This window comes from Ostrea edulis, chromosome 6, assembly GCF_947568905.1.
Source record: "Ostrea edulis chromosome 6, xbOstEdul1.1, whole genome shotgun sequence".
Taxonomy (NCBI): Eukaryota; Metazoa; Mollusca; class Bivalvia; order Ostreida; family Ostreidae; genus Ostrea; species Ostrea edulis.
The window spans coordinates 10,164,056-10,188,687 of NC_079169.1; the positions used below are offsets into that span (position 1 = coordinate 10,164,056).

The following is a 24,632-nucleotide window of genomic DNA, read 5'->3' on the forward strand; positions in this document are numbered from 1 at the left end:
CCCAGGCTCGACTGGTATGTAGTTATTGCATTTTAATGAAAGAACCTATCGTGTAAGAAACAAAACAAACGGATTTTAAAAAAAACAACTTTTAAATGTTTATTAAATAAATTTTCGTGTTATCTCCGTACTAGTTTTAATGATGAAGTGTGTATTATTAAATGCATTATCGTTAATAAGAGCATTACCTTCAAGCGTACTTCGACGATTTTGTGTGTTTATCTAACCCACATGTTAATGATAGAGCGTGTGTCATTCAAAACACCATCCCTGTATTCGGGTGTGTTAGTTCATAATTGGTGGTGAACTTTAGCCGTAATGTTGGAAGGCTTCACTAATCACCCAAGCTGTTGAACCATTTATGGCGACCTGGGTCTACTCGGAAAAAGCGAGCGTGGATTAGCGGTCATTAATTATAATTGATGTAGCCGTGAGTGTGAATGTGTGACTTAACGATGCCAGATATGGTAAGCAGAGCAGAAAATTGACTGCATTTCGAGATAAACCAGGTGAATTTGGGGTATGGGACCTTGAAAATACTTCGACATAAGCGGAGTATTCGAGATTACCGTGTTCGAAATATCAGAAGTTTTTTTTTAATCATTTATATAGGGAAAACGGTTGGGACCGGCGGCCAACTTCGACTCAAGATAAACTTCGAAATAAACCATATTCGAGATACAGATATTTTACTGTATTTATATTTATACTGTAGAGAAAATCTGTAGCATAATACTATGGCTGAAAAGCCACCATTCAAATTCATGGCCCAGTGGATGATCTTTCAATGATTCATGATAATCAAGCTCAAGGCTAAGACAAACGAGATGTCAATCATCTTTGGAGGTATACTCTAAAAAATGTGAACATGCTTAACCATTTTAATGCTCGTATTCTTTGAAATGCTGCAGAAGTAGAATCGAGGAAATGGCTATCGTTACAATTTGTAAAAATATAAAAGGCAAATAATTATACATAGATTATATATAAAATAAAAATATCACAAAGCCAATTCAGTATACTTAACAAGCTTCGAATCTTTAATGAACAAAAATGAAATGTATTGATTACAGTAATCATGACATATATTTATATATATTTCTAAAAATTCTTTTATTTAGAACTTTATGTGTATGAACATGTTATCGATAAGGAATTATTATATTAACAAAACAATTAATAAATAATTATTTCACATTTCCCCATGTGCAACCCTAAAGCAACCCCAAATATAAATCTGCAGCTCCTGCAGCTGACAAGTTCAACTAATACCGAACTTGCTGTCAAAGGTCAAATTAACACTGAACATTAGAAAATAATGACTTCAAATCAGTTTACATCCAAAATAAATGTTTAAACGAAGTCCCGGCCTGACTAAGCAATGGACAGGTATTAATTCCAAAGACAAATCACATCTAAAATCAATTCTAATCGAAGAAAGAAATTACGATTTGATACTGAGGCTGACGTCACTATACAAGGTTTTCCGTACTCAAACTACAGCAATGCCACAGGCAGACGGTGGTAATCATATTTACAGGAACTTTAAAAGTACAACAGCTAGGTTGCAGGGAAGCAGAGGATTATGGGAGTAATATTTAAAACTGGAAGTTCATGATCTATATGTGTTTAAAATCACATTCAGAGTGGTAAGGGGAGAACTTTGATGGTGCTCCCTTCTATACATAATTCATCACACACAAAATCAATGTGGTTATCCAGAGGTTTGGAAATCTGCAGATACAACAGTTTTATTAACCAACTAATTTCCTTCTAATCAACAAGATCGATTGACAGTACATCTTAATGTTCAGACTGGAAATGTATTCAAATATGCATTTTAAATAAAAAGCTTGATTATCATCATCCAAAACAGATGTTTAGCTATGAAAGAATCAATACTATACAAAATACCAGATCACTATGACATTGATCAATGACAAGAATGTGACACCTTGCACATAGATCTTATCAAGATCAACTACTGATTTACAAAATTCTGATCGCAACTAACATTTCCATGGTTGAGTTTTCAAATTGATCCACACATTAAATCTTCTAAGATTTAAATCCTTCGTTTAATCCCCCTAATTATATCCTATCCTAGCTTTTCTCCCCTAGCTGGTGCCATTATTGGAAGTGCCTCATTTCCCTACTGCCAGATTTTGACATTTCTGGTGGTTCATTTCCCTATTGCCAACATTTCAGGTCGTTTATTTTTCAATCAGTTATACTTTTTTAAATACGGTAATTCTGACTGCAAAAGCAATAATTTCCGTAGGTGTTTTTTCTTGAATCAAATCAGGTCTATGAACAAAAGAAACTGAACAACCATTACTGAATAACAATCCTTCTATTAAGAAATCTCCAGGAACATGAATATTTTGTAAAACTACAAAAAATGGACTCCACGAAAATAATTGATAACTAGCTTGTGGCATCTTGGGGGGGGGGGGGGGGGGGGGGGGAGGGGGGGGGGGGGTACTTGTAATTTGTTGTAACCAGGACTACAACTGATTCACTTTATATACAACATTAACTGCTAAAGGTAAGCAATTTTTAAAAATTAAATAATTAATGATGTGTTATTACTAATTAGTACAAGTATATGAGATATATAATTTCCTGTAGTACACAACACTCTCAATCCTCACGAAATTCTACAGCTAACTGGAACACCGTATAATTGTTGTAATGTATAATTCATCAACTATGGCATTTACTTACAATTAAGTATATGGATCGTTTGAGTGACCATTACCTAATAAATTACAGTAGTTTGACATTTACCTAAGTTTTCATTACCACGATTACAGATTTCACTTCTATACCAGGAAGACCAGTGATTGCTCATGCATATCTGATTGTCAGAAGATCAGAATGCTAATTAAACTCAGGTTTTTCTGCCATAATAATTATACATTGAATATTAAGTACCTGCACGATCTAGATATTTATCAAAGTTTGACATGGATAAAACCTGTGAAACAGTTTACTGTGAACCTTAATCTCGGCTGAGATTCGACTTGGCTGAATATTTGGACTGAAGCCTTCACCAAATGAAGCCGATTCTCAGCCGAGATTATGACACCTCAGAAACTTTATGTTGGCGAGGAGAAGGGGATACTCTGAGGGCCAATTCAGTTGTTGCTTTTTTTTATGTAAAACAAGACCGACCTCTCCATTACAGATATTCTAACTCCTACTCTTACAGATATTCTAACTCCTATACTCTTGTGAACCTTATATTCACTGGTGCCAGGTGTTATACTTTATAACGGTGTGTTCGTCAAAATTGACAGCAAGTCATTAATAGTATTTCCTAGTAGTAAACATGGTAATAATATGGATTAGGCCCTATATATATCATACTCTTTTTTTTTAAATCTGTGATTGGTACAAAGTCTAACCTCAGTCATTGAACCCGTGAGTTAGACCTAATACATATACTATTTATCATCATTAAATGTATTTTCTAAACTATTCAGATCATTAATCACTTGAATGTAAGCTTTAAATGTTTTGTAAGTAAATTTCAAAAGAAAATGGGCCTCAATTCACAAAGCGTTCAATCGCTCTCTAAAATACACATTCACATACACATTTATATATATATAGACCTATACACAGTCTATAATTTCGCTGTTATAGTTGTAGATATTTCTTATATTCTATGATATTTTCTTTATCAAAACCTTGCTGATTTTAAGAGAGAAGTATTTGTTCGATACCTTGAACCATATGAAATTCCTCAACGTTGTCATTGAACTTGGAACATAAACACACGTGCAAACTGGCGATCAAAATAACACTGTAGCCAACTCGAATGAAGAGCTTTCTCCGCTCCTCCATCCTTGAATATCGGTAAAATTACATACAACTCAGCCCGGGTTACACATTCCACTCCTTGACGAGTTGGCCCATGTCTGTTCATCGATGACCAAAATGTTTTTCTCGAGAAATCAACAATCCTTAACCTTGACCTTTGTCAATTAAAAGCGTCCAATCCGTCGCTCGCGAGTAATCTATAGATCGTTTCCGAAAAGTGAGTGATTATAGTTTGTTCCAGCGCCCGAGGGGGGATGCATGCATGTAAGTGGCGTTCATTCTGAAAGTGGTCTCATCATTGTATTAAAAGATATTCATATAAAAAATGCATGAATGGAAAAATGCAAACCCGAGATTCTCAGCAGCAGCGTTTATCATGACTGAAAGCACTTAGAAGAATATCTCTACCTCAATGAATAATAGTGTATAAGTTAGGCCTCATAAATGTACATCACCAATTTGTATCAATGTTAACTTGTAAGAAATATGAATAATTTTCGGTTTTAAAACGGAATTTATAATTTCTTTTCATAAAATAAATTCCACTTATCTGAGGAGCATCGAAAGTACACATAGCTTCCAGAAAATCTTCAAAATTTGTGTATACATGATAAGTTAAAATTATTATAGCTGGGTTCTTTATTATACTGTTTCTTTTAATTAATATAGATTATATAGCACGCTTGAACGTGCATGCTACAAGCAGACATGTTAGTAAGAATATTTACATTGAAGTTGCTGACAGGATGAAGATTTTCACTCCGATACAATCAGTTTGTTATTTCACTGGTGCATAATTATCAAAAATGTTTTTAATTTAAATCAAATACTTTTACACGTTGTCTTTATAAGGGTAATATTAGTTATTGGTTACTTTATCCACATTGGTTACAGTGGTTCTGTGGGTGTTCGCGTGGCATGCGTGTAGGTATTCGCGTGGCATGCGTGTAGTTCCGGGTCCGAGCTCGATCGCATTTCGGCAATTATTTTTTTCGAGTTCACTATGTTGTTTCAGTTTCTTCCATAAAAAAAAAATAGAACACGATAAAAAGGCGATAATGAACGTTTATAAATAACCGTGCTGTGCGAAATAGTAGGGTATCGAGTATGTAGAGAGGAGGAAATTAACGGGAAGCACATCATTATCAATAATAGCAATACAGGTACAAAATTACGCATAGCGCTTTCTATACCATACAATAGACTGTCTGTACACATACGTTGAATGTATCGGTAATTTAGCAGTTTGTCTTGCAAATACATTTATAGAAAAAATGATGCTATATGAAAAATACACAGAAAAGATGAAGATAAGGAACAGTGATTAATCTCATAACTCCCACGAAGAAGACAAAATAATTAAGAGTAGGGCAAACACGGACCCCTGAACACACCAGAAGTGGGACCAGACGAGGAGCAAGCATCCCCTGGTGACCGGTCACACCCGCCGTCAACCCTATATCCTGATCAGATAAACGGAGTTATCCGTAGTCAAAATCAGTAAAGTATACAAAGAACAATATAACATTGATACAATGCATGATACACATCAGACAGCATTTGATCCAATGATAGGTTGTATTTGCAAAATAGATCATTATCGATGTCATAGAATTTGCGAAATGCTGACTTTAAACAAGATTATTGAAAACCCTGCAACATCAACTTATTTTAAACATCCATGTTCAATACAATATCCAAGTATGGAACACATATTGAAGACTCTGTGCTGTCTTTTATTTCGAAATACTGGAATATACATGTCGAATCGACATTTGAATGAAAATTAATATTGTTAATAGAAAAACGTCGTCAATATATCTAAATGTCGAGTTGAAGGCAATGGCAAGATATTGTTTTTTATGAAGAAGTTTTTGAATAAATTATGTCTCATAAGAATATAAAAATAGGTCAGCTAATAAAGGAGCACAATTCTGACAGTTCAAGTAGGTGTGACCGGTCGACAATGGATGTTTACTCCTCCTAGGCACCTGATCCCACCTCTGGTATGTCCAGGAGTCCGTGTTTGCCCCACTCTTAAGTTTGTATTCTTACAGGAGTTATAAGATTGATCGCTGTTCGTTATCGTCACCTTTTCGTGATATCCAGGATTGCTCTAGTGTATTTTCTTCTTCTGTTACACCGTTCACTTTTCATATACATGTAGTATGTCAGATCGTCTTTATCATAATAACCAATGTCTTTATCATCAAGTATTTACCTCCCTGTAGTATATTTTTTAAGATAAATCTCTTTGAAGAACTTTCTACTACACCATGCACAAGATCCTGCATGCTCGTCGATTTATTTATTTTTTTAATTTTATTTTTAGAATCATTACCCTTCTAGTTATCGCTTAAATCCGGTAAGTCGGGTAAGGCAGCAGGTCAAGATCGAATGCCACCAGAATCACTAAATGCAAATTTCCAACAAACAGCAAGATGCACAAGAGAAGCTGTGTCGGATTGCAGAAGAAGCAGGACAGACAGGGCTCCAAATCAACATGGGGAAGACAGAGGTCATGAGAGTGAACAACAAACAGCAGGCTCCAGTGTGACTCCATCAAGAAGACATGAAGGAAGTTGACAAGTTCGTCTACCTGGGCAGTGTGGTCAGCAAGGATGGGGGCACAGATGAAGACGTCAAATGCCGCATCAACAAAACAAGGCATGCTTTCAACACCTTGCGACAAATCTGGAGAGCAACCGCTTTCTCACTCTTAACAAGATCCAATATTTAACTCAAATGCCAAGTCTGTCTTACTCTATGGTTCAGAACCTTGGCGAGTTACAAAGACCAACACCAACAGACTACAGACATTTGTGAACAGATGTCTCAGAAACATCCTTAACATCAGTGTCGTCCACTTCTGCTTCATACTTAGATATTTTATTGAAAGTAGACAAACTGACAACTCAACTGTATGGCAAACGGGATGATTTCAGCTTCTCCATCGTCAACTTCCCATATTTATGTAGCAATATTCCATTATCACCTGCATATGGTGTTTATATATCTCAACTGATTCGATATGCAAGAGCTTGTTCTGCATATAGTCAGTTTTTAAATCGAGGTAAGCTACTGACAAACAAGTTGATGGTACAAGGGTTTCAACAGTTTCGATTGAAGTCAGCATTTCGCAAATTCTATGGTCGTTATAACGATCTAGTTCGTCAATACAACCTCGCATTGGGTCAAATGCTGTCTGACGTGTTTCATACCGATTGTTAAGCCGTTCTTGGCACACTGATTTTGACTGCGGATAACTCCGTTTACCTGATCAGGATATAGGGCTCACGGCGGGTGTGACCGGTCAACAGGGGATGCTTACTCCTCCTAGGCACCTGATCCCACCTCTGGTGTGTCCAGGGGTCCGTGTTTGCCCAACTATTTATTTTGTATTACTTATAGGAGTTACGAGATTGATCACTGTTCGTTATCTTCACCTTGCATTCATATCCGAATATTAGGCCGTTCTTGGCACACTGATTTTGACTACGGATAACTCCGTTTACCTGATCGGGATATAGGGCTCACGGCGGGTGTGACCGCTCGACAGGGGATGCTTACTCCTAGGCACCTGATCCCACCTCTGGTGTGCCCAGGGGTCCGTGTTTGCTTAACTATCTATTTTATATAGCTTATAGGAGTTATGAGATTGATCGTTGTTTGTTATCTTCACCTTTCATGCTTGACAAGGCATGTGAAATTAATCTTAACTGAAGATCAATATGAGTGGTAAAATGCCGTTAATTAGATGTCATATATAAACAGATACCAAAAGCAGTCATAAAAGCCGCACTGTGAAATATACGCATCGTGTATAATTTTGAAACAATGTACATATTGCAAAAGAAATTTTAAAAAATACAACATAAGCATACGAGGAATATGTGGAGTTAGATGGAATAAGAATGGAATGAAACAATTGATCACAAATGAAACTGTAATCTGTTTTGGTAACCCAAATGAAGATGGGCATCACACTAAAAGAGTTGTAATATTAATCTTCAAACGTCTAAGGGATTGGAAGTCTCTGAGTGAGTGAATCATCTGAGGGAGGCTAAAATCATTCAATGCTACGAACGCAGGGAGGATGCAGCTGATAATGAAAAAGAAACTTTCGAACATCTTGAAAAAGAGTGAAACAAATCTTACTTAAAAATCTGGTATCAAGATTTGGATAGGTGATATGACTGGTTGTTTGTACATGTACAATGTATATAAAATATACGTCCCGTTCGAGAATTTTTCACTCATAAGGAGACACCATTGCCGGTGAAGGGCTGCGAAATTTAGGCCTATGATCGACGTTTATAGCCTTGAGCCTGGAGGGATCTTTATCGTGCCACACCTGCTGTGACACGGGTCTCGTTTTAGCTCAACTGAGCTGAAAGCTCAAGTGAGCTTTTCTGATCGCCTGTTGTCCGTCGTCTTTACATTTTCGACTTCTTCTCCAGAACCACCGGGCCAATTTCAACCAAACTTGGCACAAAGCATCCTCAGGTAAAGGGCTTTGAAGTATGTTCAAATGAAGGGTCATTCCCCCTTTAAAGGGACTGGTTCACGATTTTTGAAAAACATATTTTTCATTTTTTATGTTCAACATCAAAAATATTTAACTCATTTAATGTTGACAGCCAAAATGTTAACCTTCTGAAAGGAAGAATAAAAGCGGTATTTTAACCGTAACTCTGTGTTATGTAAACAAAGACTCGGGTCTTTTTATGTAAACAAACAAACCAGTGAAATATCAATTTTTGTAATATAAAGCATCTTAATTTTGCATAGTCACAATTTTCGATCTTTAGATGACACATTAATTTTACCTAAAGAATGCTTGAAATACGATAGATTTAATAAACTTAGATTGATATCCATTTCTTTTGAAAACTCTGTAAACAATAACATACTGCAACCTTCGTGTACAAAACAAATAAACCCTCTAAAATGAGCTTCTGTGATAATGTATAACCTTAATTTTTTGTGAAACCCTTTAAACACATTTTACAGTAGATTTTGATCATTAAAAGTGAAAAACAAGATGTTGGGGGAAATCGTGAATCAGTCTCTTTGAAGGGGAGATAATCACAAAAATGCAAAAATAGGGTGGGATCATTTAAAAATCTTCTTCTCAAGAACTACTGGACCAGAAAAACTGAGATTTATATGAAAGCTTCCTGACATAGTGCAGATTCAAGTTTGTTAAAATCATGGGCCCCGGGGTAGGAAGGGGACACAATAAGGGATCAAAGTTTTACATACATGAACAAATTATATAGGGAAAATCTTTAAAAATCTTCTTCTCAAGAACCACTGGGCTAGGAAAGTAGAATTTTACATGAAAGCTTCCTGATATAGTGCAGATTCAAGTTTGATAAAATCATGGCGCCCGGAAGTAGGATGGGGCCACAATAGGGGATCAAAGTTTCATATACTAATACAGTGTATATTGAAAAAATCTTCTCAAAGAACCATTGGGCCAAAGAAGTTTACATTTGCATGAAAGCTTTCTGACATGGTGCAGATCCAAGCTTGTTAAAATCATGGTCCCCGGGGGAAGGGTGGGCCACAATAGGGGATCATAGTTTTATATACATACTAATGTATAGAAAAAATCTTTAACAATCCTCTTCTCAAGAACCACTGGGCCAAAGAAATTTATATTTACATTAAAGCTTCCTGACATGCATAATGCAGATTCAAGTTTGTAAAAATCATGGCCCTCGGGGGTAGGTTGGGGCCACAATAAGGATCAAAGTTTTACATGGGAATATATAGAAAAATTCTTTAAATTTGGACCAAGGTGACTCAGGTGAGCGATGTGGCCCATGGGCCTCTTGTTTGCGGTTTCTTCCGAAGGACCGTCCCATTTACTGCATTCAGTCGCTTCAAGGGTTCTGAGTGACCTATTCTAACCCAGTTCCCACGGGCCGAATGCAAATGCAGAGATGCTTGCTGAATTTTGTGAAATCACGTTTCTGTATATGAGCATATGGAAAGACCCACGGGAGCTATTAGATGGACTCAGTATATAATAACAAGGCTGACCACACCATGATAAGACGATGATCAGTACTTGTCAACGTGAAAATTAGACTTATGAGATTGATCACTGTTTGTTATCTTCCTTTCACTTGCAAAACTACGACGCCGTCGTAAAAAACTGTGCAAGAGAGAAAAAAGAAAACTCATGAAGAAATACGAATCCAGCTGAAGAACAGTTTCGGCATTCTACATGTAGTTCAACCTTTATATCGAAAGCAAATGAGATGTAAGTGGAGATTGATTGAGAACGCACAGGAAACACGTACACGTTTACGCTAATCCTGTGAAAAGCAAACACAATAGATGACAGAAACCATAACAGTTCCTCAAATATGTGGAATTAATCTTTACTGAAGATCAATATGAGTGGCAAAATAAATTAATCTGACAAGATTGCGACGCGTAGGTAGATGTCCCCAACCGACGCAAAAAAGGTTGAAGCACAAAAATCCCATCTGAGAGTTGCATTCTCTACCTTCATGTGTTCTTGAACATTGCGCATTATTTGGGGCGATAGGCAGGGACGGATCCAGCAAGGGATCTGGGGGCCGCCTTGAGGCCCCCATTGGGTCCAGGGCGAAGCCCTGATGAGGGCCCAGCCGGAAGCTTCTGGATTTTACAGACTTTATAGGGCCTGAAATATGTATCCTATTTGGTCATTTGTACAATATTTTATCATTTTTAATAAGGCGAAAATGACGCAAATTTTAAGGGTTTTGGGGGGAAAAGTTCTCATAATCAAGTAATTCAAGATATCAAAAGATTTTGTAATTTATTTAACTGGGAGTGGAAGAAATTATTGCTTCTTTATCGTTTAGTACATATTTCTAAACAAGATACCACGATTTACATAAAATTTGAAAATTTTAGGGGGGGGGGGCTTACATCCGCCACTGATAGGTCGCATAATAAGTCTCGTTCAACCAAACACTCGGCTGTCTCCGCAAATCATCGACGAGATTTACGGAGACTGCCGAGCGTCTCGTTGGACGAGAAAACACAATATGGCACAAACAAGCCACCATAGGTAGTAGTTACCTCCCCTTTATACACTCTCCATCGTGAAAAGTTAAAATTGGATGTCAACATCCTGTTTTCTTTCGACACGTACAGTTAGCCTAGCGTCTTCAACATGCCGGAAAACAACCTTTTAGAACGATTGCGGCAATTTGACGCTTATCCAAAGACGCTAGAAGACTTCAGAGTGAAAACTTTCGGCGGAGCGCTTGGTTTGTATCTTTAGAAATACTATCGCAGCTCTCCTTGAGCTGTTGAAGTTTATGTACAGTTAACAGGTTTTCCCACAGTTCACAACTGGTAAATCATGATAACAGAGGCACGTGTTTTGAGTTCTGGACAAGACGTTTATGAAGTTTTTCAGTGTACAAAACTTATGAAAAAAATAAGATGGACCAGGACCGCTGACTACTCTAAATTTCTGCCGCCCTGTTAAACAGGTTGGGAACACTTCCCCTATAGCTAGATATTCTCGCTAAAACGCGATTATTCCTCTCTTGCGAGAGTAAATATATCCCATACAACTGAGAAAAACACCCGTGGAGTACATCTCTTCGTGTTTCATGTGAAAAGAAAAAGTGCTAAAATGTCTGATACTTCCTGCAAATATATTAATCAAAACAAAAACACTCACGATGTGTATTGGATTTCAGACTGCTTTCCTCTTACGCAATAAAGACGCCAAAACACCTGTTTATGGTAATGTTTATTTCTCACTAAAGAGGGATAATTGCGTTTTAGCGAGAATATCTTGCTATAGGGGAAGTGTTCCCAACCTGTTAAAAACCCAGGAAGCCCACAGAATTGATGCATGCAATAAATATATGCTTCTTCACTTAAAAATTAACACACAATAATACTGTAATAGTACAGTGTGTACATGCACATCCCCTGTCGATTTAGTACGTCTCAGATGTGAATATGGACTGGAATTTTGTGCACTGAAGTTGGCACAAATTATTCTGTTGTTTCAAATTCTCCCAAACTTCTGTGGGAATAGACTGTACAGTGAATAATCAAGATTATAGATAACAACACACTGATCTGTTAATGAATGTCTGATAGTCAAAGAATGCCAGATTGTGTACTTAAACAACTTTCTACTTAATAAAACAGAACAAAATTTCAAGAGCAATCAAGGAGCACAAAATAAACATTTGAAATGTTGTTTCGTTATGCTGGGGTCAAACAACTGGCGAAATAAAATTGCTCCTTTTTAATTTTTTGTTGCAAAAATACATGCAAGAACTCTTGATTAACAGATGATATGTGAATTCATGTCCACACAATTTGGCGTATTGTACGATTCATTTCACCATATTTAAAAGTACTCGCGTAAAACGAGGAATCTGCAGTGTTTGGGACAAGGGCATACAGGTTAACACTTGTTTTTTCTTACAGTGACAGTGGTCAGTTCTCTCCTGATGCTCATTCTGTTTATTTCTGAACTGAACTATTACCTCACAAAAGATGTTCAACCGGAATTATTCGTGGATACAACGAGAGGACAAAAAATACGCATCAATATTGATATAGACTTCCCAAAAGTGCCTTGTGCATGTAAGTATCCACAAGCAACAGTTGATAGATTGGTTACTCAATAGATTTTGATCAAACTGTACATAAATTGAGCTTTAATACATTGTTTTGGACAATCCAATCTTGTTTTTAGCAATATTAACCATGGTAGCTCGTAAATGCTAAGTGCTAGGGCAGTATAGGCGTTCATATTTCACATGTGTATTCCTTTTTTTGCTACCAGAATTACTTTGCTGTCATATGGGAGCATCAGTGTTTCACAGGCACATGTTGTTTTTAGGTCACCTGAGTAACCTCAGGTGATCTATTGATTTTGGTCAGTGTCTGTCGCCTTAACAATTGAACATTTTTAACATTTTGATAAGTACCATTCCAATTCTTTTCAAATTTGGTAAGAGACATCTTTTGGGACAAGGGGGACATAAATTGTAAATTTCAGGGCTCCTCTACCCCTTGGGCCTTAGGGGAAAGACTGCCAAAAAATTTCATGATCCCCAGAGTAGAGGATCTGACTCCAGTGTGGGGGCCATACTTGGTATATATAGTATTTATGTGCAAAGCATTTAAAAAACATCTTCTTTATTGTTATTGATACTAATGAATTGAAACAAAATGGATATTTAGACCTTTACCAAAATTGTAAATTTCATGACCTCAGGGGGTAAAGCCCCTTTCACACATTCACGGATGAGACTCTGTATCATCCGTGATCGTCAATCCGTGATGGTCTGTGACAATCCATCATCGCTGTGTACAAACCGTATATGCATCCGGCAATGTCTGGGACCATACAGCTTAGTAAAGCCGATCTGGGAAAAAAATTAAACACGTTTAATTTTCCCTCTGATTGTCCTGGATGAAAATTACCCGTATTGATCTGTGTAGGTTCCGTGTGCCTCCGTGTATCAACTGAGAGGTCCGTGTATAGCCACAGAAGTATCCATGTAAAGTCTGGGGTCCTCCGAGTATGAAATTTTTCTGCCTATGAACACGAATGTCTATGGATTGTTCCCAGAAACTACATGGACAATTACAATAAACACAGGCGAGAAAGGCCATGAATGGTGGAAGGATCGGCAGAAACTGTGATCTTCCATACGCTCCGTCACTGGCACTGACCTGGTATTTTTCCAGAGATGCACAGATGGCTATCGTGCTTATCCGTAGAGAAATCAGTGGTTTATGTTTCTGCATTGTGATAAGACCGTGTTGACACTGGGATTACAACATCACAGAACTAAAAGATGTCGGATCACCCCATATGACTAGAATTATGTATCCGGTGTCAAATGGCTCCTCATCCATAAATGTGTGAAAGGAGCTTAAGGGTTTTTGTTCCAAGGTAGGGTTGATTATCATAGTGATTATTGTCCTTTTTAATTTGAAAGACTTCTTTAAGATTGCTGAAATGATATAAAAAGTTTATGCATATTAGGAAAAGCAGAAAGGGATGTACACATGTATCAAAATCTTGAATTTCACAACCTCAGGGTTTTGACTCTGAGATGGGTGCAAATTAGTCATATTGTGTTAATGTTACATATAATTTATTATGTAAAGTCTTTCATCAGTATTAGCACTTTTGGGGACATTGAAGTATTTTAAGAACACATCTTGTTTGATAGACCTTCTCAGCCATGCAATCAAGTCATCAGGATCAAGCTTTTCCCCTCCCTTAATTTCCATGAAAATTTGATTCCACAACAATCAGCATTCTACAGTATCCCACACAAATAAGTAATTCAACAGTATTCTTAAACTATGTCTGACTAGCTCAGAATTCACAGAATAGTCGGCATATAGAGGCTAAAATACTATTTAATGATTAAGCCAGTGGGAGGTAATAATGCTCCCTGAAAAATTTCACTGCAGTTGCCATCATGTCTGTCTGTCCGCCAGAGCTCATATCTACTAAATGTTTCATCAGAAAATGACATAATTGATCACAAATGTTCCATGAGACAAGGACGTCTGGACCAAGGTCTTTCAAGGTCAATTTGGAAAGGTCAAGGTCACCCAGAACATATAAAAGTTCCTTATTTCAACAGTTTTTTATATTAAAGTTCCCATCTTCTAAACCTTTCATCAGAAATTTATCATAATCGTTCACAAATATTCTTTGAGACAGGGACTTTTGGACAAAGGTCATTTTGGAAAAGTCAAGTTCACTCAGAACATATACCTTATATAAGTAAAAAGTTCTTTATTTCAGCAGTTTTTGAAAAGGGATTGATCATATATCACACAAATAAGACAAAGGTAACCCAGTGTCAATTTCTAAAGTTCAAGGTCACTCAGAACATATACCTTTTATATGAAAAAAAAAACTTCATTTAAACAATATTTCAACAATTATTGATCTTTTGTACCAAGGTCATTTTTGAAAGGTCAAGACCACTCAGAATATACCTTATATATGGAAAAAGTACCTTATTTCAACTTGCAGTAACCGCAACGGTGGCCGAGAGGTTAGAGGGTTTGCCCAGCATGCGGAAGGCCAGGGTTTAAATCATGGCAGCAACAGACCTAAGTTGTTAAAACAGGTAGTGACAGTTCCATTGCCAAATGCTCGGCATCAGGTGTAAATGTCACGGGTCCTCGGAGATGACCTTAAAAACGGATGACCTGTGTCACAGTAGGTGTGGCACGCTAAAGAACCCTCACTGCTCAATGGACGTAAGCTCCGAGCATAGGCCTAAATTTGAAGCCCTTCACCGGTCTTTGTGACGTCTCCATATGAGTGAAAAATTCTCGAGCGAGACGTTAAGCAAGATACAATCAACTTGCAGTTTTTGACCAGGTATTGATCATATATATCACACAAATATAAATAGGGAAATAACTTTCAGATAAAGGTCACTCAAGGTCATTTTGTAAAGGTCAATGTCACTCAATGTATACCTTACATGTATATATGAAAAAGAAACCTTCATTTCAACAATATTTCAGCAGTTATTGATCTTTGTGCAAGTCATTCGTCATATGAAGTATATCATTGGTTAGATGCATTTCAGGGAGTATCCATCAGTTTTACTGATATTCTTGTTTTTCGTTATTCACAGAATAGTCAGATCCTGTGTGAATTCTGATTAAAAAAGGTCCTCAGTACCCCTTGTTTGTTGTAAGAGGTGACTAAATGGGGCGGTCCTACAGATATGACTGCAAAAACCGAGGCCTTGTATCACAGCAGGTGTGACACGATAAAGATCCCTCCCTGCTCAAAGGCCATAATTGCCGAGCATAGACCTAAATTTTGCAGCCCTTAACCGGCAATGGTGATGTCTCCATATGAATGAAGAATTTTTGAGTGTGATGTTAAACAATATAAACCAACCAACCAATCAGAATAGTTGGCATATAAAGGTTAAAATCCTATGTAGTGATTCAGCCAGTGGGAGATGATTTTTCTTTATACACAGAATTATTGTCAGCATATAAAGGTTAAAATCCTATGTAGTGATTCAGCCAGTGGGAGATGATTTTTCTTTATACACAGAATTATTGTCAGCATATAAAGGTTAAAATCCTATGTAGTGATTCAGCCAGTGGGAGACAGAATTATTGTCAGCATATAAAGGTTAAAATCCTATGTAGTGATTCAGCCAGTGGGAGATGATTTTTCTTTATACACAGAATTATTGTCAGCATATAAAGGTTAAAATCCTATGTAGTGATTCAGCCAGTGGGAGACAGAATTATTGTCAGCATATAAAGGTTAAAATCCTATGTAGTGATTCAGCCAGTGGGAGACAGAATTATTGTCAGCATATAAAGGTTAAAATCCTATGTAGTGATTCAGCCAGTGGGAGATGATTTTTCTTTATACACAGAATTATTGTCAGCATATAAAGGTTAAAATCCTATGTAGTGATTCAGCCAGTGGGAGATGATTTTTCTTTATACACAGAATTATTGTCAGCATATAAAGGTTAAAATCCCATGTAGTGATTTATCCATTGGGAGATGATTTTTCTTTGTAGATTTAAGTATAGATGCCATGGATGTCTCAGGTGAACAGCAGCTGGATGTAGACCACCACTTGTTCAAACAAAGACTGGATACTGGTGGACGGAAGATCACGGACACTGAGCCAGAAAAAGAAGGTACAAATGATGAGAAATAACTGAATACAAGTTAATATTTATGATGATGATCCATATCTTGTCAGAATTGATATGTAGGTAACCATTGGTTACAAATTGAAATAATAAAAGTGCATGTACATGTATTTTGTGAAATTCAATCAATATAAGAAAATTTAAAACACATTGACCTTGGCCATAACTTTTGAATAGTTAGTTTTAGGGCTATTTATATTTCACATTTGTATTCCTTGTGACAATTTCTTTTGGTACCAAATTTTTTTTACCTCATGACCTTGGACTTTGACCAATTTTTGAAATACCAAGGCCATAACCTTTGAATGGTTAGTAATAGGGCTTTCATATTTGACGTATGTGTATTCCCACAGGCACCTGAAGAATGGATACTGTTACCCCCTTCCCTTTCTGATATTTTTTTTTAAAATGTATGGATTCTCTGTGTCTCTCGTCCCAATTTCGATGTATGTAATCTTTTCATACTGTTTGTAAGCTTTTAGAGATTGGCCTTCTACCAATATAAAACACTGGAATTTCAAACCAGTATATTACAAAAAGCATGAAATGATTACATAAATCGAAATTGGGATGAGAGAGACAGGGAATCCACACGTTTCGTAGAAATTACCGTTGCCAAAAAAATCAGAAGGGGGGGGGGGTTGTAGTATCCATACTTCAGGTGTCTGTTTGTATTCCTTGTGACAAGACCTTTCTTTGGATTTGGATACTAGAATAACTTCACTGCCATCCATGGTGTCTGTTTCACAAAAACATCTTGCTTATATTGATAATAATTATCCTGTGGTGTCTGTTTTACAAAAACAGCTTTTTTATTGATAATAATCATTAACTTTCAAGAAGACGTAGCCTTATAAAACATGATGATAGTAATGAAGACATCATATAATGTAATCAGCATAGTATTTAACAAATCATTAAAAACATATCTGTTTACATGAAATGTGCATGGTAATTAAACAAGATTGTTACTTGTAAGTGTACACAAGTTTTAAAACAAATTTAAATAGTTAATCCAGGATGGATATTGTTCATGTTGATGTCCAGAAGAAATGCTATAATGGTACATGTACTGGTAATTGGTAATGTGCTTTCTGCAAAAAATAGACTTATGTACAACAAATGCATAATATATGTAACTCCTTATTGCATTAAGCAGTCAACAAATATTTGTAATGTATTGAATTTTGAAATTGAATTCTAAGTTGACTTTTAAAACCATTAAAAACATAAACACTGAAAAAAAACCAGGAAACATAATTATTATGATTTATTCTGTAGGCACTTCTGAATTGTCACAAATCCAGTTGCTTAAATTCTCATCAATATCTATATCATAAAAATTCATAAAGAATTTAGTAAACTACAAAACCTTGCATTCTCTGATACGAAAAATGTTTTTGTTGAATGACATTTACAACCAGTTTGACAGTGTTACATCATATCTCTTTAAAACTCTCTGGGTTTGCATGGATTTATAAACTATGAACTTTTTATGAATATTCATGAAAAGAAAATTATTCCAATACACATTGAATAATTTCGTAACTTATTTATTTCATTCAGGACTGAGGTGACATGTAAACAAACAGTGAGATGGTCACAGACCGCATGTTAGCAATAAACACCCTGGTCATGGGGATTTTTAGAAGATGAATCTCATTTTTGAAGAATTGCAATGCTTCATACTGTCATATACTTCATGAAGTTTATTTCTTATGTTTACATTGATTCCTATTTTCATTTTTGTTGGAATTCTTAGGTGTCAAAATACAACTTATTCATAATTATGTATACATGTATATACGCGCATTGTTTTCATCTGCAACACAATTATGTAGAAGTGGCTATCAGTACAACTTAGAGATCGAGATATCAATTTAGGAAATTGTAAATTTTTGATGCGTGGTTTTTGCACATGATCTCTAACTACAGGGTGGATACATTATTGTTAGGAAGTATTTTCTATCATTATTGAAACAGTAGATTTTGAAAGAATGGCCAATGTCCTGTTCTTGGGAGTGCCCAGAATTATGAAGGAATACATTAGGCTTTTGCTGGGGATTTCAAAATTGTCCAAATTCAAAAGACTGGATTTTGAAGGTGCCAGTTTTGAGAATTTTTACTTTAATAGTGATACTTTGGGAAATGAAAAGTCATAGGTGATAGGTCAAGTTCAAAAATCAGATTTGCCAAATTTGGACACATATTGTTTATGCTTATAGAAAATAACCCTGTATTAAAGTTAGATGAGATTTAATGGCTACATCTGCTAGACTGTATTTGAAATTAAAACTTGATTGCTACTATTTCCATGAATTCTCCTTTTCTTTTTCTTTACAGAGCTTGGTGATCAATCAAAAGATGTTGTTGAGGTATGATATTCGTACAGAAAATAACTTTGATTCATGTCTATATATTGCACCCAAGAGTAGAACAATTTGTGTTCATACTTTTTCTTCAGGCCAATTTTCCTCCTTGGTTTAAAGTAATATTCTTGTTTGTCACACTAACAGTGCAATGATATCAGATTGATTCAGATTCTTTATTTCCTTAAGCTATAGAGCTCATCGGTTATAATACAAACTATTTACAAATGTAAAACTTATACGGTACCAATTTTGATGCACCAGATGCGCATTTCGACAAATAATGTCTCTTCAGTGATGCTCAACCGAAATGTTTGAAATCCGAAATAACTATGAAGTTTTAGAGCTAAATATAGCCAAAGACAGCGTGCCAAAAAATTGGAGCCAAATTCGTCCAAGGATAAGAGCTATGCACGAGGGAGATAATCCTTAATTTTGAAATGAATTTCTAAATTTTATAACAGCAATTCAATATACATCCGTATTTTCAAGCTAGTAACGAAGTACTAAGCTACTGGGCTGTAGAGACCCTCGGGGACTAACAGTCCACCAGCAGAGGCCTCGACCCAGGGGTCATAATGTAAAACTTATACGGTATACAAATAAGACAGTAGAGGGTGAGTAGACGTACAGATACAATTTTGAGGATATAAAATCAATGCATTTCAACATACATATAACAATACAAGATACAATATGGTTTCATATGTTTTTGTTGAATGTTCATGCATATAACCACAAAAATTATAAAGTGCCCAGCACAGCACAAATATAGCTGATGAGGGAGGAGCACACAAAAGCTTCAACAAACACAATCAAACATCAATGGGATTGTGTGAAATCTGTGGACCAACAGCATACCAGAGTCTAATGATAAAATGGATATGTCTGTCAAAGTATCATCCTTTTTAAGGTCACCCAAGTCAGTCATGTGACCTCCATCAGTCTGTGTATGTCCAGCATCATGCTTTGTCCCTCATGCACTACATGTGACATATGCTCAGATACCACTGGGTCAATATTTATCAGAATTGGTATATACGTGTAGCATCGATAGTGTAAGCAGCAGAGTTAAATTCTGAGGAAGTAGTCCATATGACTAAGTAATGTTTAAATCACTAGTCCTGCCAGAAATTCACAAGTCAGTGGGGTTGCAAGGCTTCTAGGGAAGTCTGGGGAAATATTCTTTCAAAAAATTAAATGCCCTTAGAGTGCATTTCCACACAATTTCTTACTTCCCAGGATATGTACAGTGTCAGTGTTCGAAATTAACCATAGACTGATAGACCGAGTCTTATATCAAATGACAATGGTCTATGCCAATTGTAAATGAGATATACCAAATTGTCTATGCCGATTTTCTAGATTTAAAACGATATAGTTATCCCAAATTACCCTGCATGGTTAGTTGACATCTGATAAATGTTACAAGGAAAGCAGGATAATGTTATATGTTATTGAAATGGAAAAAAAATATGCTTTCAAAGTATATGTACATTAGAAGTAAATGAAAGTTGGTGGGGGGGGGGGGGGGGATATTTTTTTTTCAATGTTGCGGTTTATGCCAATTCGATGAGGTCTATGTCATCTTGTTTTGGCATAGACCTGTGGACTATACCAAGTTTTATACCAATCTTGAACACTGTACTGAGCTCTTACTTAAAAACCCACCAACATTTGATAATTTTTCATTATTTACTTACAATCTTGTAACTTAAATGACTCTCATTTGTTGCTATGCTATTGGGTAACCATCATTACATTGACATATACATGTAGGCCTACTATTCCTAATCTAAACTATGGCTAATTTTCTCTAGCCCCAATCACCGAGTCAGTCACAACCACAACAAGTCACTTTCGGAACCCCTTTTTGTTTTTCAACACTCTATGATGGTGTAAGGAATTCCGAAAGATAAATTCACCTGAAAATACACATTCTTTACTGAGCACATGATTGCTATCCCTTTCTATCTTTTAAAGTATTTGAAAGAAATCAAAACTTTGGAATGGATGTTAGACAACTTGACCAATAACCTATTCAGTTATGACAAAATCAAAACCACTGATTTGTTTACTAGTTTACTGGACTGCTCAGAATATTAGTAGTACATATGTATCACAGTCCTAGAATCAGTGTTTAATTCTGGGTAAGGGCAACAAATACTGTGAATTTGCCTCTGGTGTGCAGGGGATTAAGGGATAGGGCCAAAAACTCAGAAAATGACACAATCTTTATTCTTCAATCTAGCAGACAAACTGTATTCCTCCTAAAATTGTGAATTTCGAGTCTTTTGTGTTAAGGGTTCAGGTACTAGGGTGGAGTCTATGACTCATATACTGAAAATGCATTATGTCTTTTAAAATTCTTGATCCCGTGGGAATCCGGGTTAGAATAGGTCCTCAGTACCCCCTTGCTAGTCGTAAGAGGCGACTAAATGGAGCGGTCCTTCAGATGAGACCGCAAAAACCGAGGTCCCGTGTCACAGCAGGTGTGGCACGATAAAGATCCCTCCCTGCTCAAAGGCCGTAAGCGCTGAGCATAGGCCTAAATTTTGCAGCCCTTCACTGGCAGTGGTGACGTCTCCATAGTGAAATATTCTCGAGAGGGATGTTAAATAATATTTAATCAATCAATCAATCAAAATTTTTGACTCATGCATGCTCATCATATCAAACTGTTGTATGAAAAAAGTTTATGATATTAACATCAAGCAGAGGTACGTGTATATTTCAACACGAAAGAGAAAAGACAGAACTGTATATCCTGTACATAAGTAATTGATTTAACTGCAAAGGTTTAACAAAAAAGTTATTTCTTGCAATTGAATACTTTTATGAACCCAAGGAAAAGATAAATGGTATGCACCTTTAAGTAAACCGTAATCTATTTGGCACTGCCAATGCATCTGTGCAAGTCAATTATTGTCTGTTCCACTTGAGTGTAGAAGTGGGGAGGAGGTTTTCTTGTTGTTTGACTAATATGCTTCTTAATTGACATTTTTCTGTCTTAATTCTTAACGCGGTGAATTCCAGACATGAATACAGTTGTATACAAATGATTTTTTTGAAAGTTTGTAACATACATTTAGGACAATTGTAATCTTTCCTATTTCCAGTTCTGTTAAGTGCGTCTAGTGCAAGGAAAAATTTAATACAAATAAGTTATATTTTCATACATGGATTTTAGGTCTGCCAATGAAAAACATGGCATTTGGGGGGGGGGGGGGGGGGGGGGGGGCTCAAGCCACAGGGTGTGGCTATATGTATTGATAGAAAAAAATGTATCCTTGAAACCTTGAAAAATCTTCTATTCCTGAACATCTAGTTCAGAAAATGGATGTTTACTAGAATGTAAAATTCATAACTCTTTGGTTGGTAGTTCTGACCAAAGGGTATATCTACATCAATCATATATTGAAATTGTGGGAATTCTTTAAAAATGTACTTATATTTACCTCATGGTCATGAAACATCTTAAGCTTAGTCAAAATTTGAATATTGCGATGAATTGATTGAGAAATCTATCATAAATTCCATAGTATAATTGTTATTCAGTTTTGCATTATCAAATTATTAGTGTCTGCAAATTAAGAGTTTCATTTCTAAAGTAATGAACGTTTTACAGGTGATTGAAATTTTCACTGAAGTCTGAGTTTGTTATAAGTCATGATCCCAGGTAGTAGACATGTAGCAAAGAAACTGGGTAAGATATCACAGTCCCTGCCAACAAAGTGGTATTTCCATCAACATGTCAGACGATCTGCCTAACCATCTGTCTGTCCATCCATTCGTAACTGCAAAATGTATATCTTAACTTAGTGGAGATACACTTCTTTAAAGGTTATGTTATAAACAAATAATGTGTCATAACCCTGAACCAAGATCGTTTGGTCAAAGGACGTTCACTAGGAAATAAAAATATTTTGGCAAATTTACATTTTATTGTAGAGACATTCTAGAAGCTGATATGTAACACAAACATTGTGATTCTGAACCAAGTTCCTTTTTGGATTTGAGTCAATTAACCAAGGTCAAGGTTTCTGGTAAAACCAAGGTCACTGCATGCTGAAAAGTTTTCTGTTTTAGTCCATAACTTTGGAATAGGCAGACAACAGATCTTCATTTTTGACATAAGGTTGTTTATGATTAAACAGTGCTGTTTATGATTAAACAGTGCATTGTGACCTTGAATCATATTCATTTGGCCAAGAGCAAAGTTATTGATAAAACATTTACTCATTACATGATTTTGTTATTAGAATTATTAGATGAAATAAAAATCTCTAGATCATATGAAAATCTTACTACATTTAGTTTGAATGAAAGATTCTCTCATACTAGCACCACAAACATGCAAACTTTCTATTTAAGGTAGCTCACTTCACTAAAGCTTATACTCTGTATGACCACACGTCACAAGATGGTGATTTAAATGTTTTATGAAAGTATTTGTATCAATCGATCTGTTTGTCTATCATTGTAGCTCAGAGGTTAAGGCATTGGGCTGTTGAACTGCAGATCTCAAGTTCAAATCCCCCAGAGTATTTTGTTCATATACATGACTGTATGTGTTGAAATGATATTTTTGAAAATCATGGTTTTATCCAAATTTGTATATTATTTTGCCTTTTTGGCATATATACTTATGGTATATCATCATATCTTTTATAATCAAATAAATTCTTACTGATCTGAGAAACTATTTCTGGGTGTGGTGAGCCACCTTAAATTTTTCCATTGTGTGATACGGTACTTGCACGATACTTAATTGCTCGACTGTTATGGCCCATGGGCCTCTAGTCATAAAACATATGGCCCTTATAATCGATATGCATGAGGTCAATGAAGGTTAGTTAAATAGACCCCTGTGAGTCTCTTTAATTTACATGTATGAATTTTATGAATTTATTTTAGTCTGCTACAAAAAAGTTGGACCCTGACAGATGTGAAAGTTGTTATGGGGCAGAATCAAAGGAACTTAAGTGAGTGGATGTTTATGATTATTTCTAATGACCCCACCATACTGACCATGCTCTGACATAATTGTCATCACATAACATGCACTCCTGAATCAGTATTTTCTGATGTACTGTAATTGTATTTGGATCAAATTGTGCTTACTGTGACATAGCCAAATACAAGTATATATTGCAGTAATGTGTTTCGCTGGCATAACCAAACACCTACATAAATGTATAGGATTTATATGGTACATGTATCACTGGCATAGCCAAATGCATAAATGTATAGCATTTATTAGGTCACCTGAGTTTACTATTGCAATTGGTTGTCGTCCGTCGTCGTTCGTTAACAATTGAACATTTTCAACTTCTTCTTGATAACTACTATACCAATTCTTTTCAAATTTGGTATGAAGTATCTTTGGGACAAGGGGGGCATAAATTGTAAATTTCAGGATTCCATCACCCCTGGGACCCTAGGGACGTGGGCAAAAACTGCCCAAAATTGACAAATTTTCAAAAATCTTCTCAATTTAAGAACCGTACACGTGTAAGAAAAACTATATGCATATTGTCTATAGTTGTATCGCGGGGAAATGTCATGATATTTTCTCGCTATTCACTACCATTATCTAGTGTTCAAGCTGTATGTTTAAATCTGTTTGTCAGATGATTTTCTTGTTCGCTTCAGTTTTCTTTGATGATGTATAATTCTCATGTTTTATATATATAGTATGCACTAAAGTTAT

The 24,632-nt window shown here is 36.0% G+C and overlaps 2 protein-coding genes across 2 annotated transcripts in view; one reads left to right on the top strand and one right to left on the bottom strand.

Annotated features, from left to right (window-relative positions):
- Window positions 1–3,999, bottom strand: part of LOC125645880 (uncharacterized) — a 15,426-nt gene extending 11,427 nt beyond the window's left edge. The window contains exon 1 of the mRNA XM_048871823.2: window positions 3,732–3,999. Within this exon, the coding sequence (XP_048727780.1) occupies window positions 3,732–3,852 (121 nt within the window). The 5' untranslated portion in view covers window positions 3,853–3,999. The remainder of the gene's footprint in view (window positions 1–3,731) is intronic.
- Window positions 4,000–10,939: 6,940 nt separating this feature from the next.
- The window catches only part of LOC125646514 (endoplasmic reticulum-Golgi intermediate compartment protein 3-like), a 35,535-nt gene continuing 21,842 nt past the window's right edge, over window positions 10,940–24,632 (top strand). The window contains exons 1-5 of the mRNA XM_048872847.2: window positions 10,940–11,105; window positions 12,295–12,453; window positions 16,413–16,535; window positions 18,894–18,925; window positions 23,837–23,904. Of these exons, the coding sequence (XP_048728804.2) occupies window positions 11,009–11,105; window positions 12,295–12,453; window positions 16,413–16,535; window positions 18,894–18,925; window positions 23,837–23,904 (479 nt within the window). The 5' untranslated portion in view covers window positions 10,940–11,008. The remainder of the gene's footprint in view (window positions 11,106–12,294; window positions 12,454–16,412; window positions 16,536–18,893; window positions 18,926–23,836; window positions 23,905–24,632) is intronic.